This window comes from Papio anubis, chromosome 20 (assembly GCF_008728515.1).
Source record: "Papio anubis isolate 15944 chromosome 20, Panubis1.0, whole genome shotgun sequence".
Classification (NCBI taxonomy): Eukaryota; Metazoa; Chordata; class Mammalia; order Primates; family Cercopithecidae; genus Papio; species Papio anubis.
In genome coordinates this window covers 17,940,656-17,959,819 of record NC_044995.1, presented here as the reverse complement: position 1 = coordinate 17,959,819, position 19,164 = coordinate 17,940,656, and the positions used below count along the sequence as shown (strand labels likewise).

At 51.3% G+C, this 19,164-nt stretch overlaps 1 protein-coding gene across 2 annotated transcripts; it reads left to right on the top strand.

Annotated features, from left to right (window-relative positions):
- Positions 1-796: 796 nt before the first annotated feature.
- Positions 797-18,558, top strand: EIF3K (eukaryotic translation initiation factor 3 subunit K). 2 transcript variants are annotated; one of them, XM_003915477.4, is made up of 8 exons: positions 797-1,047; positions 2,047-2,145; positions 4,916-5,036; positions 7,493-7,567; positions 13,263-13,329; positions 13,434-13,511; positions 16,293-16,418; positions 18,492-18,557. In XM_003915477.4, exons 1-8 carry the CDS (start codon positions 989-991, stop codon positions 18,521-18,523), a joined length of 657 nt encoding a protein of 218 aa, XP_003915526.1. In that variant the 5' UTR covers positions 797-988; the 3' UTR covers positions 18,524-18,557. The 2 variants fall into 2 exon arrangements, with proteins under 2 accessions (XP_003915526.1, XP_021786759.1); XM_021931067.2 differs by lacking the exon at positions 16,293-16,418 and having other exon boundaries at positions 18,492-18,558.
- The last annotated feature ends 606 nt before the right edge of the window (positions 18,559-19,164 follow it).

Here is a 19,164-nt window from a genome sequence, read left to right as displayed (position 1 = left end):
AGGCGGCAAGTCTGCACAGGGATGACTACGCAGTGTACATGCCTGTTCACCTGTCACATACATGCACTTGGGTTACCTCCTCTGCACTGCGCGGGCATGTAGACGTGTAGATGTGCATCTACCTAGATACCTGTGTGCACAGTACACACGTGGAGGTACCCAGCGCATATACCTCCACATACATGGCACATAACTGCATTTTCTACGCTTGCAGTGTACAAAACCTATACATGATATATAATTGATGGCAGTACAGATGGGACCCTCGCCCTCAGCTCCAAGACCGGAACCTAATGGAGACCGGGCGCGATCCGGCGAAGTCCAGGAGCCCTCACCCCAGCTCCTGCCCGGCAGAGCACAATAGCTTTGTGGGACCCTATTCCTGGAGCTGGGGACCAAGGGCCGAGACTTGAAACTGGATCCTGGGCGCTCAGGATCCTGCACCATGCGCCCAGGCCTGAGGCGAGAGGGACCTCAGAGAACATCTCCCTCGGGACTTGGCCAATGCCTAAACGGAGGGCTGCTGCGTGCATTCCCGCACAGCTCCGGGGACTTATGGCCGCGCGCAATACAACGCGCGCGCACGCCGCCAGAGCTCCGACTGCTTCCCAATGAGTTCGCGCGCGCACGCTCCCGCGCCCCCGGCACTGGAACTGGGTCTGTGAGGCCCGGGAAAAGCTTAGCCCCGCCCCTCGCCAAGAGAGGCGCCTGCGCACTGGGATACAGTAAGCTTTTTCTCACGCTGTCCGTCCAGCTTGAGTGGAGCGAATGCGCACGCGCTAATTGCCCCTGCGAGGAAGAAGTCACGTGGCAGCCGGAAAGCGTGGCGGCTGCTGCGAGAGCCTGTCCCTTCACCGCCCCCAGGGAGCTGGAGCGACAACAATGACGTCGTTTCCGTTTCCACCACCTCTTCCTTTTCCCGTCCTCGCGGACGCCGTGCCGGGCCGGTGTTAGTCTCCATCCCTGGTTGTGGAAAGCGACAGAAGTCATGGCGATGTTTGAACAGATGAGAGCTAACGTGGGCAAGTTGCTCAAGGGTATCGACAGGTCTGAGCCCGGTCGGAGGGAGCGCTCTGGCCATGCGGGGCGGAGGGGAGGGTTTTCAGGAGGCAGCAGGGGGTGGTCAGGGTCCTGGGCTTGCCGCGGGGTGGGGTTTCTCTATCCTCCTGGAGGAGATGCTTAAAGAAACGCCACTGAGCTGGGGGCGGTGACTCACGTCTGTGATCTCAGCACTTTGGGAGGCCGAGGCAGGCGGGTCGTCTGAGCCCAGGAGTTAGAGACCAGCCTGAGCAACAGTCATACCCCGTCTCTAAAAGAAAGAAAGAAACAAACAGCCCTGCAAAGGCCTAGAATCTTGGTACCGCTCAGTCTCTTCGTGAATTGCCTTAAGGTTTCCTTCTCTGCCCTGCCTCCTTTGAGTGCCTCTGAATCTCTCCCTTCTCTGCTCCTTAAGTCATTCATTCACATGTTTATTGAAATAAAGTGTCAGTGCTAGGCAATGCTGGGAACCACAGGCGAATCAGACAGCGGCAGATCATGCCTTCACGGTCTGAGTTCCCATTCCATGAGGGAGACAAACCTGACATCAGACAGTGATATCCGGGAGAGGTTAGAACCGAAATGGGGGAAGCAAAGGCTAGAGTGTTCAGACGGACATGGGGGAAGTAGGCATCCAGGTAGGCAGGAGAGGATGGGGCTGGATCAGGGTGGAGGCCTGAGCAGGGGAGGAAGGGGTGAGTAACAGAGATGTTCCGGAGGCCAGATGCACAAGCCGCAGTGACTGACTGGCTCAGAGGTTGGGGAGGTATCCTAGGCAAGACCCAGGGCTCCAATGGAGTATAGAGCTTAGGTGAGAAGTCTGGGATATGAAAAAGTTTTATTAGAGATTATACTGGACATAATTCACTACCTGGATAGATCAAGTGACCAGTGCCAGATTTAGAGGGGAAGGGTGGGAGGGGCAGATTACACTTGCCCCTGCGACTGTAAAGTGACTGGCCTCAGCTTCTGTCTCCTGTCTGCTCACCTATCTTGATTCTCCTTTAGGTACAATCCTGAGAACCTGGCCACCCTGGAGCGCTATGTGGAGACGCAGGCCAAGGAAAATGCCTATGATCTGGAAGCCAACCTGGCTGTCCTGAAGCTGTAAGTGTATGGCTGTCTGTCTGCACTCCCATTTCAGCAGCTAGCAGGGTGCCACTCCCAGTACAGGGCAAGGGGGTGGCTGGTGGTATCCTGCATGATGCAACATCTCTTGGTGTGCAAGACTAGGAAGCCAAGGAAGTTGGGACAGGAGGAGGGATGGTTTTTGAAAAATCAATTGCCAAGCGCAGTCACTCACACCTGTAATCCCAGCACTTTGGGAGGATGAGGTGAGTGGATCACCTGAGGTAGGGAGTTTGAGACCAGCCTGGCCAACATAGAGAAACCCCATCTCTGCTAAAAAATACAAAATTAGCCGGCCGTGGTGGCACATGCCTGTAATCCCAGCTACTTGGGAGGCTGAGGCAGGAGAATCGCTTGAACCCAGGATGCGGAGATTGCAGTGAGCCAAGGTGGCACCATTGCACTCCATCCTGGGCAACAAGAGCGAAACTCCATCTCAAAAATAAATTAATAATAAAAAATCAATTAGGGTGGCTGCAGGGGCTCATGCCTGTAATCCCAGCACTTTGGGAGGCTGAGGCGAGATACTCACTTGAACCAAAGAGTTCGAGACCAGCCATGGCAACATAGCAAGACCCAACTCTATACAAAAATTTAAAAATTGGCCAGGCGCGGTGGCTCACGCCTGTACTTTGGGAGGCTGAGGTGGATGAATCACGAGGGTAGGAGATCAAGACCATCCTGGCTAGCACAGTGAAACCCCATGTCTACGGAAAAAAAAAATACAAAAGATTAGCTGGGTATGGTGGCGGGGCACCTGTAGTCCCAGCTACTTGGGATGCTGAGACAGGAGAATGGCATGAACCCAGAAGGGTTGCAGTGAGCCTAGATCACACCCCTGCATTCCAGCCTGAGCTACACAGTGAGACTCTGTCTCAAAAAAAAAACCCATTGTTTTAGTTAACGTAGTGGTGTGTGGCTGTAGTTCCAGCTACTTGAGAGGCTGAGGTGGGAGGATTACTTAAGCCTGAGGGATCGAGGGTGCAGTGAGCCATGATCGTGCCACTGCACTCCAGCCTGGGGGACAGAGTGAGACCCTTCGTTTTCTCAAAAAAATAAATAAATAAATAAGAATTACCAATCTGGGTGACATGGCACAGCCCTGTCTCTACAAAAAATTAGCTGGGCACAGTGGCACACAGCTGTAGTCCCAGCTACTTGGGAGGTTGAGGCAGGAGAATTGCTTGAACCTGGGAGGCAGAGGTTGCAGTGAGCCAAGATCATGCCACTGTACTCCAGCCTGGGCAACAGAGTGAGACCCTGTCTCAAAAATAAAGAATAATTACAGAACACATGTACAGGCAAATACATTAAGCAAACATGTAGTTTAACAAATCATTATAAATGAAAGCCTACATAATCGCCATTTATGTTGCAAAAGTGTTGCTAGCGCCACAGGCCTTTTGCCCCATATGCTCTGTGCCAGCCAATTCCCCTGCTCCCCCATATTCTCATGGCCTGGCTTTATGTGATGGTTTACCATACATGCATCCATCTGAATCAGCTCAGCTCAGGTTTCCCTGCTTTGAACTTGATATAGATGGAGTAGATACAGCACAAACTCTTCTGCATCTGCCATTTGCTACTCATCACTGGGTTTGTGAGATCCATCCAGTTTTGTGTGTTTGTTTGTTTGATGTGGCTCCAGTTTGTTTTCATGGATGTATACCTCTTCAGTGTGTCATTTGTGTGACTGTCCTAATGATCTCTTCTGGCTCTTGATGGACGTGTGGGTTCTTCCTACCTCCACTTTTTTTTTTTTTTTTTTTTTTTTTGAGACAGGATCTTCTGTTGCCCAGGCTGTAGTTCAGTGGCACAGTCATGGCTCACTGCAGCCTCAGCCTTCTGGACTCAAGCGATCCTCCCGCCTCAGCCTCCTGAATAGCTGGGACTACAGGCACCACCATGCCCAGTTAATTTGACTTGGGTGCTTTCTTGCTTGCTTTCTTTTTTTCCTTTTTCTTTTCTTTTCTTTTCTTTTCTTTTTTGAGACAGAGTCTCACCTTGTTGCCCAGGCTGGAGTGCCTTGATGTGATCTCATGATCTCAGCTCACTGCATCCTTTGTCTCCCAGGTTCATGCAATCCTCCTGCCTCAGCCTCCTAAGTAGCTATGACTAGAGGTATGCGCCACTATGCCCAGCTAATTTTTGTATTTTTAGTAGAGACGGAGCTTTGTCATGTTGGCCAGGCTAGTCTTGAACTCCTGACCTCAGGTGATCCGCTCATCTTGGCCTCCCAAAGTACTGGGATTACAGGCTTGAGCCACCCACCCACCCCCCACCTTCTGTTGTCCTCTTTTGCAAGGGAGGAAACTGACAGCCCCTCAGTTTCCTTTCTCTGCTCTTTAGCCTTTCAGTGCCTCTTAATCTCTCTCTTGTCTGCTCCTCATGTCATAAATAAGCAGTCCAGGGTCACTCAGCGGGAAGTTTAAACCAAGGCAGTCTGGCTCTGGTTCCTTAGCCACTACTCCAGACCGCTGCTGCTGTTCTCATTTGTTTGTGAATCACTTAGCAGTGTCTGCCCCACTGGGTGGTTGTGAGCATTAACTGTCTCTGTTCACAGAGGAGGAAAGTAGGCTCAGGGAGGTGAAGGTTATACAGCCGGGAAGCATTGGGATTGGGATTGGAACCCAGGCGTGTCCAATTCCCAAACTCCAGAATAAAGCAGTGGACAGCCTGCCTGGCACCTGGAGAGGGTTGGGGACTTGGAGGTGCCACATGTGGCCATGTCTCTTGTTCTTTTTCTTAGGTACCAGTTCAACCCAGCCTTCTTTCAGACCACGGTCACCGCCCAGATCCTGCTGAAGGCCCTCACCAACCTGCCGCACACAGATTTCACCCTATGCAAGTGCATGATCGACCAGGCACATGTATCCTTCCAGCACTGGGGCCAGGGCCTGTGTGGGAAGGGGCCAGAGTCAAAGTGCATGAATTCCGGGGGAGATGGTCTGTGGGTGCATCCACAAACACCAAGTGCCTGCTCTGGCCCAGCATGGCAGGGTGCTGGACCGTGCTGGGACACTGTGTGACTGAGACAGGCCTGGGCCCTGTCTTCACGAAGTTGTCACAGTCCAGTGAGGAGGCAGACAGTGATAGACTGGAGTGGTCAGGGTTGGGTTAGAAGAGCCACAGCAGCCGGACACAGTGACTCACACCTCTAATCCTAGCACTTTGAGAGATTACGGTGGGTGGATCACCTGAGGTCAGGAGTTCGAGACCAGCCTGGCCAACATGGCGAAACCCCATTTCTACTAAAAATACAAAAACTTAGCCGGGCACGGTGGCACACACCTATAGTCCCAGCTACTTGGGAGACTGAGGCAGGAGGATCACTTGAACCCGGGAGGTGGAGGTTGCAGTGAGCCAAGATCGTGCTGCTGCACTCCACCCTGGGTGACACAGTGTCTCAAAAAAAAAAAAAAAAAAGAGCTAGAGCAGGCACCTGACCATTTGGGTGGGGGAATATGTGGACATGAACACAGCCATCTGTATTTACATTTCTATAGAACAATGTCTGGAAAGGTGGAAAAGTACCCAAGAATTGCAAATGACTGTTAGCCTCCTAGGAAGGATGGCTGTGAGACAAGGGAGGGAAGACCTATTTTGCCACTGTTCACTCTTTTGTATTTTTAACTAGAAAATGTTTAAACCAGGGCCTCCTGGAGGAGGGAACATCTAAAACATAAGGAGGTAGGTGAAGGGGTAGGCAAAGGTGATCCAGGCAGAGAGGACACTCATGGGCTAAAGGAAGCAAAGCTCGGTGCAGTCTTTCAGAAATAGTAGAGGAAGCTTGACATAGGAATGATTTTAGGTGGTTTTTTTGTGTGTGTTTGTTTGTTTGAGACGGAACCTTGCTCTGTCACCCAGGCTGGAGGGCAGTGGCATGATCTCTGCTTACTGCAACCTCCACCTCCCAGGTTCAAGCTATTCTCCTGCCTCAGCCTCCCGAGCAGCTGGGAAGACAGGTGCATGCCACCATGCCCGGATAATTTTTGTATTTTTAGTAGAGACGGGTTTTGCTATGTTGGCCAGGCTGCTCTCAAACTCTGGACCTCAGGTGATCTGCCCGCCTCAACCTCCCAAGGTGCTGGGATTACAGGTGTAAGCCACCGTGCCCAGCCTTTAGGTTTTATTTTATTAGTAGTAATAGTAGATTTTTTTGTTGTTAATATTTTTTTTTTTTTTTTTTTTTTTTTTTCCGAGACGGAGTCTCGCTCTATCGCCCAGGCTGGAGTGCAGTGGCTGGATCTCAGCTCACTGCAAGCTCCACCTCCCAGGTTTACGCCATTCTCCTGCCTCAGCCTCCTGAGTAGCTGGGACTACAGGCGCCCGCCACCTCGCCCGGCTGGTTTTTTCTATTTTTTAGTAGAGAAAGGGTTTCACCGTGTTAGCCAGGATGGTCTCGATCTCCTGACCTCGTGATCCGCCCATCTTGGCCTCCCAAAGTGCTGGGATTACAGGCTTTAGCCACCGCACCCGGCCAGTTAATATTTTCTTTCTTTCTTTTTTTTTTTCTGAGACAGAGTCTCGCTCTGTCACCCAGGCTGGAGTGCAGTGTCACGATCTCGGCTCACTGCAGCCTCCTCCTCCCAGGTTCAAGTGATTCTCCTGCCTCAGCCCCCCAAGTAGCTGGGACTACAGGCACATGCCACCACACTCGGCTGGTTTTTTGTATGTTTAGTAGAGATGGGGTTTCACCATGTTGGCCAGGCTGGTCTCGAACTCCTGACCTCAGGTGATCCACCTGCCTTGGCCTCCCAAAGTGCCAGGATTACAGGTGTGAGCCACCAGGACTGGCACGTCATTTCTTTTCTTTTGCCATTACAAAAGCCAACATCCTTTCTCCTGCATACACCTGCGGGAGAGATAAGCTGGCTTCCTTTTCCAGCTCTTTTTCTGAGCTGAACCTTTGGAAGAAAGCAGCCAGAAGAAGGTAGGTGGGTTGGCCGGGCGCGGTGGCTCAAGCCTGTAATCCCAGCACTTTGGGAGGCCGAGACGGGCGGATCACGAGGTCAGGAGATCGAGACCATCCTGGCTAACACCGTGAAACCCCGTCTCTACTAAAAATACAAGAAAATTAGCCGGGCGAGGTGGCGGGCGCCTGTAGTCCCAGCTACTCAGGAGGCTGAGGCAGGAGAATGGCGTGAACCCGGGGGGGCGGAGCTTGCAGTGAGCCGAGATCGCGCCACTGCACTCCAGCCTGGGGCACAGAGCAAGACTCCGTCTCAAAAAAAAAAAAAAAAAAAAAGAAGGTAGGTGGGGAGGGGTGACCTGTGGCCCAACCTTAGCTCCAAAGCCAGTTTTCCTTAACGCTTCCTCCTACCAGCAAGAAGAAAGGCCAATCCGACAGATTTTGTACCTTGGGGACCTGCTGGAGACCTGCCACTTCCAGGCCTTCTGGGTAACTTCCGTGGGGTCCAGGGACAGGGGAGATGGCAGCGCCATGTGGAGCTGAATGCTAAAAGTAACAATGGTGCACATTGTTTGGCAATCCTGCTTTGGCAGTGGGCCCAGTGCTCCGCATGTGTGTTTTGAGGAATCATCATCCTCTCGTGGGGCAGGTACTCACAGGTCCTCCCCTTGCCCACAGGCTGAGGCCGACCCTTTCCCCTCTCTCCCGTCTTTCCACTGGGCCCTCTACTACATACCGTTAATCAGAAGAAGTCCTCCAATGGCTGGGTGTAGTGACTCACCCCTGTGATTCCAGTATTTTGTGGAGGCTGAGGTAGGAGGATTGCTTGAGGCCAGGAGTTCCAGACCAGCCTGAGCAACATAGTGAGACCTCATCTCTACAAAATTGAAAACTAATTGGGTGTGGTGGCAGGTGCTTGTACTCCCAGCCACCCAGGAGGCTAAGGTAGGAGGATCGCTTGAGCCTGCGAGTGAGCCGTGATCACACCACTGTACTCCAGCCTGGGCAACAGAGCAGGACCGTGTCTCAAGAAAGAGAAATTCTCCGTTTCTTTCCATTTCTTCTGCCTGTCTGACACACTCTGCCCTTCTTGCTCTAACTGGAACCTGGCCCCCCACTTCTGCAGCCTCCTGAGTGGGAGGCTAGTTCACCTCCTGGTTCCTATCTCTTCTGATACCCTCAGTCTTTTTTGTTGTTTTTTGTTTGTTTTTTGTTTTTTGTTTTGAGATAGAGTCTCACGCTGTTGCCTAGGCTGGAGTACAGTGGCACGATCTTGGCTCACTGCAACCTCTGCCTCCCGGGTTCAAGTGATTCTCCTGCCTCCTGAGTGAGTAGCTGGCACTACAGGCATGCGCCATCACGCCCAGCTAATTTTTATATGTATTTTTTATTTTATTTTATTTTTTTGAGACAGAATCTCACTGTGTTGCCCAGGCTGGAGTGCAGTGCAGCAATCTCGGCTCACTGCAACCGCCACCCCCGCCCTGAGTTCAACCGATTCTCTTGCCTCAGCCTCCCAAGTGGCTGCGGTTACAGGCACACGCCATCACACTGGCTAATTTTTGTATTTTTAGTAGAGACGGGGTTTTGCCATGTTGTCCAGGCTGCTCTTGAACTCCCAGCCTCAGGTGATCTGCCTGCCTCAGCCTCCCAAAGTGCTGGGATTACAGGCGTGAACCACCGCGCCAGGCCAGAAACCCCCAGTCTTGAAGTGCGTGTGTCATCACTTCCTGCCCCGTATCAGTCCCTCTGGTGACTGCTCTTTGTTTCTTGAAGAATTCGGCTCCTGGCCGGGCGCGGTGGCTCACACCTGTAATCCCAGCACTTTGAGAAGCTGAGGCAGGTGGATCACTTGAGGTCGAGAGTTCGAGACCAGCCTGACCAACGTGGAGAAACACTGCCTCAACTAAAAATACAAAATTAGCCTGGTGAGGTGGCGCATGCCTGTAATCCTAGCTCCTCAGGAGGCTGAGGCAAGATAATCGCTTGAACCCAGGAGGCAGAGGTTGCGGTGAGCTGAGATCACGCCATTGCACTCCAGCCTGGGCAAGACTCCCTCTCAAAAAAAAAAAAAAAAAAAACCAGAATTCAGCTCCTTCTCACTGGCGTTGTCTACCACTCTTGCCCTAATTATTAGATGCTTAGAAAGTAACACAGAGGATCCTTTGACCACCCAGACCTCTGGGTCCCTTGCTGTCTTGGCCAGCTATCTTGTACTGCATTTGACCTCAGTCCTCTTCCAATCATACCCTGGGCCAGTTCTCTGCACATTGGACCTCTGAGGCAATTATTTTCTTTCTTTTTTTTTTTTTTTTTTTTTGGTTTTGTTTGAGACTGTCTCGCTGTGTGAGCAGGCTGAAGTGCAGTGGCGCAATCTCAACTCACTGCAACCTCCGCCTCCTGGGTTCAAGCGATTTTCCTGTCTCAGCCTCCCAGGTAGCTGGGACTACAGGCATGGGCCACCACGCCTGGCTAATTTTTGTATTTTTAGTAGAGATGGGGTTTCACCATGGTGGCTAGGCTGGTCTCAAACTCCTGACCTCAAGTGATCTGCCTGCCTCGGCCTCCCAAAGTGCTGGGACTACAGGTGTCAGCCACTGCGCCCAGCCCTCTGAGGCATTTTTAAAAATTGATACTGATACATGGGTCCTGCCCTCACAGAGTCTGATGTAATTGGTTCACTGTAGCCTAGGCCTTGGGATTTTAAAAAGTTACCCTGGGTGATTTGGACATCTGGCCAATGTTGGGAGCCACTGCCCTCACCAATAATGGCTCCCCTCCTCCCCCTGTGAGTTTCCAGTATCTCCATTCTCGCCGCTTCCTCCCAGCTTCTCAGCTCACCCCCACAGGTTCTCCATCCCCACATTCTTGGGCCTGACCATTAGCTCCAACCCTCTGTCTCTGCATTCTTCTCTGTTTCGCTTCCTTCTCTTAAATTGCATGGGCTGGCCGGGCGTGGTGGCTCACGCCTGTAATCCCAGCACTTTGGGAGGCCGGGGTGACCGGATTGCCTGAGGTCAGGAGCTCAAGACCAGCCTGACCAACATGGAGAAACCCCATCTCTACTAAGAATACAAAGTTGGCCAGGCGTGGTGGCGCATATCTGTAATCCCAGCTACTCGAGAGGCTGAGGCAGGAGAATTGCTTGAACCTGGGGGGCGGAGGTTGCGGTAAGCCGAGATCATGCCATTGTCCTCCAGTCTGAGCAACAAGAGCTAAAATCCATCTCAAAACAAACAAACAAACAAACAAAAAAAACACATGTGCCTCCCCTGTCCCCAGCTGCAGCGGTGGTCTTGCTTCCTTCCCCAACTCCTGGACGTTTGCTCATGCTTTATCTGTCTCCCTTTCTTCTCACCTCAACTTATGATCTGGCTTCTTGTCTCAGGAGAAAATAGAAGCAGCAACTGCAGAAATTGTACCTGCTCCCATCCCAGACCCTGACATTTTATGTGCGGCTGACTGCATACTTTTTTGTTTTTAATTCTTAAACATTTTATTTTTTATTCAAGTAAGAAATTTTTTTTTTTTTTTTTGAGACGGAGTCTCGCGCTGTGTCACCCAGGCTGGAGTGCAGTGGCGCGATCTCGGCTCACTGCAAGCTCCGCCTCCCGGGTTCACGCCATTCTCCTGCCTCAGCCTCCGAGTAGCTGGGACTACAGGCGCTCACCACCACGCCTGGCTAGTTTTTTGTATTTTTAGTAGAGACGGGGTTTCACCATGTTAGCCAGGATGGTCTCGATCTCCTGACCTCGTGATCCACCCGCCTCGGCCTCCCAAAGTGCTGGGATTACAGGCTTGAGCCACCGCGCCCGGCCTCAAGTAAGAAATTATTGATTAGCTTCAGTTAATCCCACAAAGAAAATGATCAAATGCTTAAAATAATAGAGTTTACTAGTTCTACAAACGACTGTTCTCACTAGCAAACTAGCAAATGAGATGTGTTGGAGATCGTAGACCTATTCCATGTAACAGACAGGGTTTTTTTGTTTGTTTGTTTTGTTTTGTTTTGTTTTGTTTTTCGAGACAGGGTCTCACTCTGTCGCCCAGGCCACGGTGCGGTGATGCAAACACAGCTCACTGCAGCTTCAACCTCCCAGGCTCCAGTGATCAAGTGATCCTCCCACTTCAGCCTCCTGAGTAGCTGGGACTATCGGCCCAGTTTTTGTATTTTTAGTAGAAGTGGGGTTTCACCATGTTGACCAGGCTGTCTTGAACTTCTGGCCTCAAGTGATCCTCCTGCTTCAGCCTCCCAAAGTGCTGGGATTACAGGTTGAGCCATGACGCCCGGCCACAAATCTGGATTTCTGCCCACCTCACTGGCTGCACCTTCCTGGCATCCACGTGGGGGATTCCCTCCCTTCTGTTGGAGGGAACCTGTACCACAGAGCTGACCTTTGAGCAGAAACCTGAAGGAGGTGAGGGTGGTAGCCATGGAGGAGGAGAATTCCACACACAGGCCCTGAGATGGGCAGGTGCCTGGTGGGTTTGAGGAGCATCAGGGAAGCCCCTGTGGCTGGAGCAGGGTGAGTGAGGAGCGAGTGGGCAGGGGTGAGGGCACAGAGGTGACAGGCAGATTCTGTGTGGCCTCATGGGCTATGGTAGGAAAATTGGCCTTTTCTCTGAGTGGGACAGAAGCAAGGGGAGGTGGCTGCATACACTTAGCCAATACGTGTCTGTCCTCTTTCTCAGGGCCCTGGTTTCTGCCTGCCAGGTTCAAGCCTCACCTCTAGGATTTTGGGTAAATCTCTTAGCGGCCCGGTCTCTTCATCTGTAAAATGGATGTAACTTACATCACAGGGCTGCACTCAGATGAATGGCTAGCATGTGGGATCAGTGCTCAAATGGTAGCTGCTATTTTTTTTTTTTTTTTTCCCTGAGATGGAGTATGGCTGTGTCGCCCAGGCTAGAGTGCAGTGATACGATCTTGGTTCGCTGCAACCTCCACCTCCCAGGTTCAAGTGATTCTCCTGTCTCATCCTCCCTACTGGCTGGGATTACAGATTACAGGCACCCACCACTACACCCGGCTTATTTATTTACATTTTTTAAATATATATATATATATATATATTTTTTTTTTGAGACGGAGTCTCGCTCTGTCTCCCAGGCTGGAGTTCATGGCACAGTCTCAGCTCACTGCAACCTCTGCCTGTTCAAGTGATTCTCCTGCCTCAGCCTCCCGAGTAGCTGGGTCTGCAGGCATGTGCCACCGCATCTGGCTAATGTTTTGTACTTTTAGTAGAGACGGGATTTCACCATGTTAGCTGGGATGGTCTCAGTCTCCTGACCTCATGATCGCCCGTCTCAGCCTCCCAAAGTGCTGGGATTACAAGTGTGAGCCACCGCGCCCGGCCTAATTTCTGGGTTTTTGTTTGTTTGTTTGTTTGTTTGTTTGTTTTTGAGAGGGAGTCTCCCACTGTCGCCCAGGCTGGAATGCAGTGGTATGATCTCAACTCACCACAACCTCCACCTCCTGGGTTCAAGCGGATTCTCCTGCCTCAGCCTCCCGAGTAGTTGGGATTACAGAAATGTGCCACCAAGCCCTGCTAATTTTGTAATTTTAGTAGAGTCAGGGTTTCTCCATGTTGGTCAGGCTGGTCTCAAACTCCTGACCTCAGGTGATCCGCCCGCCTCAGCCTCCCAAAGTGCTGGGATTACAGGCATAAACCACTGCATCTGGCTAATTTCTATATTTTTAGTAGAGGTGGGGTTTTACCATGTTGGCCAGGCTGTTCTTGAACTCCTGACCTCAAGTGATCCACCCACCTCAGCTTCCCAGAGTGCTGGGATTATAGGCGTGAGCCACCACACATGGCCTGGTAGCTGCTATTCTTGTTAAAATTACTGATATGAACGTTGTTGATACGTAAGATTACCAGTGTAGGCTGGGAGTGGTGGCTCACGCCTGTAATCCCAACGCTTTGGGAGACCAACGTGGGCAGATCACTTGAGCCCAGGAGTTTGAGAGATCAGCCTGGGCAATATAGTGACACCTTGTCTCTGTAACAACCGCAGCAACAAAATCCCAGCACTTTGGGAGGCTGAGGCAGGAAGATCACTTGAGCCCAGAAATTCAAGACCAGCCTGGGCAACATAGTGAGACCCCAACCCTATAAATAAATAAAAATAAAGGCAAATAATTTAAAAGAATAAACATTGTGAACTTCAATTCCCATCACAGCAAGCCCTGGATGAAAACATGGACCTCTTGGAAGGTATAACTGGCTTTGAAGACTCTGTCCGAAAATGTAAGTCCCTCTCTGAGGCTGGGCTCCCCAAGGGGAAGGGGTAGGGAGTGGCAGCCGGGTCCGGGGGAACAGCTCCTTACCAGTTTTGTCTCTGACCTCCACAGTTATCTGCCATGTTGTGGGTATCACTTACCAGCACATCGACCGCTGGCTGCTGGCCGAGATGCTCGGGGATCTGTCGGGTAATGCCTTCTGGGTCCTGGTGCACATCTGGGAGGTTGGGGGTGGCCAGGGCAGTGGACCTCAGTCAGCTCCTCCAACGGGCCTGTGCAGGTCTCATCAGGTCAGCATGGAAGGCCCAACCCAGGGAGGAAATAAGAACCTAGTATAAGACAGTCCCTACCTTGAGGGAGATCCTATACCATTTGCTCATTTCTTCTGCATTAATTGAGTGCCTACCGTGTATCAGGCAGTGTGCTAAACTGGGCATGCAGCAGTAAACAAAGTGGGATGGCTCCAATTCATTCTCATGGAGGCAGCAAAGCACATGGCAACGTGTAGGTGTCCAGTGGCAATTCATGTCGTGAAGGAAAGCAAGACAGCTCACAGACCAGCGGCATCTGAGCCCTTCCCTCCGTTGGTGGAGTGAGGCCCGTGGGCTGAGGTAGAGCAGAGGAGGATTGTGGAGCACGGCCCTGACTTGTAACGTTCATGGGCGGGGTAGCCAGAGTGTATATGGCCAGAGCAGAGTGAGCATGGGCGAGAGTAGAGAGGTGGAGGTTGGAGGGGCATCTCCAGGTCATGTGGGGCCTTGGGAGGACCTTGTCCTTTCCCCTGAGTGAGAAGGAGCCACCGGAGGGCTCTGAGCAGGGGAAGGATCTGATCAGATGAATATTTTTTAAAGATCCCTCCAAAAACAAAAAAAAAGGAAAAATAACATATTTGCTTATTTTTGCGAAAAGAAACGTAGAAAAGGAAGTCAAAAAACTAAGGAAAGCCAGGTGCAATGGCTCACGCCTGTAATCCAGCACTTTGGGAGGCTGAGGTGGGTGGATCATCTGTGGTCAGGAGTTCGAGACCAGCCTGCCCAACATGGTAAAACCCCCTCTCTACTAAAAATACAAAAATTTGCTGGGTGTGGTGGCGTGCACCTGTAATCCCAGCTACTTGGGAGGCTGAGGCAGGGTTGAATCGCTTCAACCCAGGAGGCAGAGGTTGCAGTGAGCTGAGATCATGCTATTGCACTCCAGCTTGGTTGATAAGATTGAAACTCCGTCTATAAAAAAAAAAAAAAAAGAAAAGAAACTAAGGAAGGCCACGTGCGATGGCTTACGCCAGTGAGGCAGGTAGATCATGTGAGATGAGGAGATCAAGACCAGCCTGGCCAACATGGTAAAACCCCGTCTCTACTAAAAATACAAAAATTAGTTGGGCGTGTTGGCATGTGCCTGTAATCCCCGCTCTGCGGGAGGCTGAGGCAGGAGAATCGCTTGAACCCGGGAGCAGAGGTTGCAGTGAGCCAAGATCATACCACTGCACTCCAGTCTGGGCACTTTTAGTAGAGATGGAGTTTCACCATGTTGGCCAGGCTGGTCTTGAACTCCTGACCTCAAGTGATCCACCCACTTTGGCCTCCCAAAGTGCTGGGATTACAGGTGTGAGCCACTGCATCCAGCCAAGTAAAAGCTAACTTTTTTTTTTTTTTGAAACAGCCTGGCCCTGTCACCCAGGCTGGAGTGCAGTGGTATAATCTCAGCTCACTGCAACCTCCTCCTCCCAGTTTCAAACAGTTCTCCTGCTGGGGTTTCACCATGTTGGACAGGCTGGTCTTGAACTCATGAACTCAAGTGATCTGCCCGCCTTGGCCTCCCAAAGTGCTGGGATTACAGGCATGAGCCACAACGCCTGGCCAAGTGGAGGCTAACTTTTATTGGACATTTTATGTCATGCGTTGTACTAAGTGCTTTATATCAGGTAGATGTTTTACATATTTAACAGTGAAAGGAAATTAAAGGATGTGAACATGCCTTAGAATTGAATATAAAGAGAATTATATGAACCTGTATCAAAATGATAATAGTCACACAAAATTATTTCAGGTAACTGAACACTATTCTGGCCATACATTCTTACAGGCAGATTTTTTTTTTTTCTTTCCCTTCTCCTTTTAGAGATGGGGGTCTTACTTTGTTGCCCAGGCTGATCTCAAACTTCTGGGCTCAAGTGATCCTCCCACCTGAGCCTCCCAAAGTGCTGGGATTACTGGTGTGAGCCACCGCACCCACCCGTGGCCATATTTTCTAAGGGCAAAAAAAGTGTATTGTGGCCCGGCATGGTGGCTCACACCTGTAATCCTAGCACTTTGGGAGGCTGAGGTGGGCAGATCACCTGAGGTCAGGAGTTCAAGACCAGCCTGACCAACATGGAGAAACCCCGTCTCTACTAAAAATACAAAATTAACCAGGTGTGGTGGCACATGCCTGTAATCCTAGCTACTCGGGAGGCTGAGGCAGGAGAACTGCTTGAACCCGGGAGGCGGAGGTTGCAGTGAATTGAGATCGCGCCATTGCCCTCCAGCCTGGGCAACAAGAGAGAAACTCCGTCTCAAAAAAAAAAAAAATATATATATATATATATATATATATAGTTTGTGGTAATGGTCATGTCATAATTTTGCAACCATTTCATATAGGTTGTGGGAAAAGTTAATAAATACGCTGCTCTTGTTAGGAACCAAGATTTGCCCAGGGAGAGAAAAGAGAGGAATAGAAAATAAAAGAAATTAAGGCAGAAGCCCCACGTGAGGCTGAGAGAGCTCAAAGGCTCCCTCTGGCGGCCGTTCAGAGAATGACCTGTGGAAGGGCAGGGGCAGCAGCAAGGAGACCAGCTGCTGCTGTCCAGGAGATGCCAGTGGGCAAGGGGGGCTGCCCTGGCTTCCTGAGCTATGACTCTGTTGCCTCCCAGTCCCCTGAAACTGTGGGATCAGGGTGACCGAAGCCTCTCACTGCCCCTGTCACCTGCAGACAGCCAGCTAAAGGTGTGGATGAGCAAATACGGCTGGAGTGCTGACGAGTCGGGGCAGATCTTCATCTGTAGCCAAGAAGAGAGCATTAAACCCAAAAACATTGTGGAGAAGATTGACTTTGACAGTGAGTGGTGGCCCACGGCCTCAGGCCTTGGGGCTAAGGGGGTGCCTCTCAAGGGAGGCCGAGGCAGGGGCCCAGAGGACCTGGGTACATCTGCTCATGTTCTGGGCTGGGAAGTCTGCACCTGCCAGATTCCATTCACCTTGTGTCTCGGGGCTCCTGCCCAGGGAGCAATAGTGGGGAGCTGGGTGATCTTCCCTGAAACTTCTAGGCCCTGTGTCCTGCCTCATAGCACTCAGCAAGACTTCCTGGGGCCCAGCGGGGCCTCGCAGGGGGTCTCTGCACCCTTACTCATCCCTGAGGCCGGTCTGGTTGGCCCTCTTTTATCCTTGGGGTACCCAGGCCTCATGTGCAGACTTGGAGTCCGGTGAACAGTAGGAATCTTGATTCTCTACTTTGGGTGATTTCACATCTTTGTGCCTCAGTTTTCTCATCTAAAAAATGAGGACGGCTGGGTGCGGTGGCTCAAGCCTGTAATCCCAGCACTTTGGGAGGCCGAGACGGGCGGATCACGAGGTCAGGAGATCGAGACCATCCTGACTAACACGGTGAAACCCCGTCTCTACTAAAAAAATACAAAAAAACTAGCCAGGCAAGGTGGCAGGCGCCTGTAGTCCCAGCTGCTCAGAAGGCTGAGATGGGAGAATGGCGTAAACCCGGGAGGCGGAGCTTGCAGTGAGCCGAGATCCGGCCACTGCACTCCAGCCTGGGCGACAGAGCGAGACTCCATCTCAAAAAAAAAAAAAAAATGGGGACGACTGCAACAGTAACTATGATAAACACTGTGTAGGTCCTTACATTTACATTGTTTGATCCTCAGTTGCTAAATTACATAAATAGTATTATACCTACCTCATGGAATCGTAAGTGTGAATGCTTGTATAACACTTAGCAAAGAACCAGTCACACCGTTCGTTAAATATTCATTATGACCATCGTCTACACACATGTAACTAGCAGAGGCTCAACTGCTTGCTCAACTAAAAAGAGTGCAGTGGCTACTCCGGCAGCGGGGGCTGCTTCACTGCCGCTCATCGTGGCACCGAGCAGATATCCTAGAGCCGGGGAGAAAGGCATGGGCGGGCCGCTCCCTTCATCCCAGGTCTCCCCCACCCTCTTGAGTGTGAATCAGGTGTTTTAAAGATGTGTTTGGTACAACATGGCTTCTTAACACAAACCAGCTAATTTTGTACTTAACTGGGGAACAGCATTGAGCAGGCAGCCATCTGTGCACTTACGGGCCATGGTATCTCACCTCTAAATGCCACGTGACTGCTGTGTCAGGGTTCTCGGTGAGAACTCCAGCAAAAGATTCTGTAGTGAGGAAAGGGCCTCCTTTTTTCTCCCCTTTGGCTTCTGTCACCCCACCCCACCTTCCTGACCTTTTAGGTCACGGGTGGAGAGGGCAGTGCTGAGTCAACAAGGAAGAGGAGGAGGAAGGTGTGAATCTTAGGGATGTAGGAGCCCAGCCCTGCTGGGGGAGTAGACAGGAGGATTCCCTCTGTCTCAGTCCTGGCTCCATTGCTCTGTGTCCTGGGTCCAACAGGATAGGTTCAAAATACTTGGGAGACTGAGGCAGGAGAATCGCTTGAACCCAGAAGGTGGAGGTTGCAATGAGCCGAGATCGCTCCACCGCACTCCACCCTGGGCAACAGAATGAGACTCTTGTCTCAAAAAAAAAACTTGAGTATCCTGCAAATAGTACATAGTAAATATTATTATCATGTAGGTAATTACAAACAACTCTTCCTTGGCACTTTGTTCTCAGCACCTCGTTTGGTCCTACAATCCTATAGGGTAGGTGCTTCTTAAAGATAGGAAGGTGATGCTCAGAGATGTTCAGTAACTTGTCCAAGTGACCCAGCTGTTAATTGGCAGAACAGGGATTCGAACCTAGCCCTCCTTGCTCCAGAGTCCATGTTTTTAAAATACTGCACCAAGCTGCTTTTGTGATGGTAACCGGGGCCTGGAAGGAGTTTGTGATCTCCCCCTAAAGAACTGTGGGTGCTGTAGCAGGTAGCTGGAGATTTGTCTCCTGCCCTTCTCACCTTCATTCTGGTCTCTCCTTCCCTACAGGTGTGTCCAGCATCATGGCCTCCTCCCAGTAACTGCAGGTGTTTAATAAAGATGTGTTGACTCAGCCCTACTGTCTCCTCCCTGGCTTCCTGCTCTGCCCCTTGCCCACCAGAGGGAGCCCAGGAGCAGGCCTCTGCTCTGAGTGGGCCCCCCTCCACCACCACAACACCCCACCACACCACACCCCCATGGTGGGGTTTCCGCCTCCTTTTTCCCCCAGCTTCGACTTCCTCCCTTGCCCCACCCTACCTTCCTGACCTTTTAGGTCTTGGGCGGGGAGGGCAGCATTGACTCAGCAAGGAGGAGGGAGTTTGAATGGTATGTAGCAGCCCAGCCCTGTGGTGGAGGCTGAGCACCTCTGGGAGGAGTGTAGGTGAAGGTTCCCTCTGTCTTGATGGTGGCTCTGTTGCTTTGTGACCTTGGTCAAGGCACTGCGCCTCTCTCTCTTTTTTCTTTTTTTTTTTTTTTGAGACGGAGTCTCGCTTTGTCGCCCAGGCTGGAGTGCCGTGGCGCGATCTCAGCTCACTGCAAGCTCTGCCTTCCGGGTTCCCGCCATTCTCCTGCCTCAGCCTCCCGAGTAGCTGGGACTACAGGCACCCGCCACCATGCTTGGCCAATTTTTTATATTTTTAGTAGAAATGGGGTTTCATCGTGTTAGCCAGGGTGGTCTTGA

Excerpts from the sequence above, each read along its gene's own strand:
- EIF3K (XM_003915477.4), top strand. The coding sequence starts at position 989 with ATGGCGATGTTTGAACAGATGAGAGCTAACGTGGGCAAGTTGCTCAAG. Across the intron at positions 13,330-13,433 it reads TGAAGACTCTGTCCGAAAAT|TTATCTGCCATGTTGTGGGT; the intron begins GTAAGTCCCTCT and ends TGACCTCCACAG. Across the intron at positions 16,419-18,491 it reads GGAGAAGATTGACTTTGACA|GTGTGTCCAGCATCATGGCC; the intron begins GTGAGTGGTGGC and ends CCTTCCCTACAG.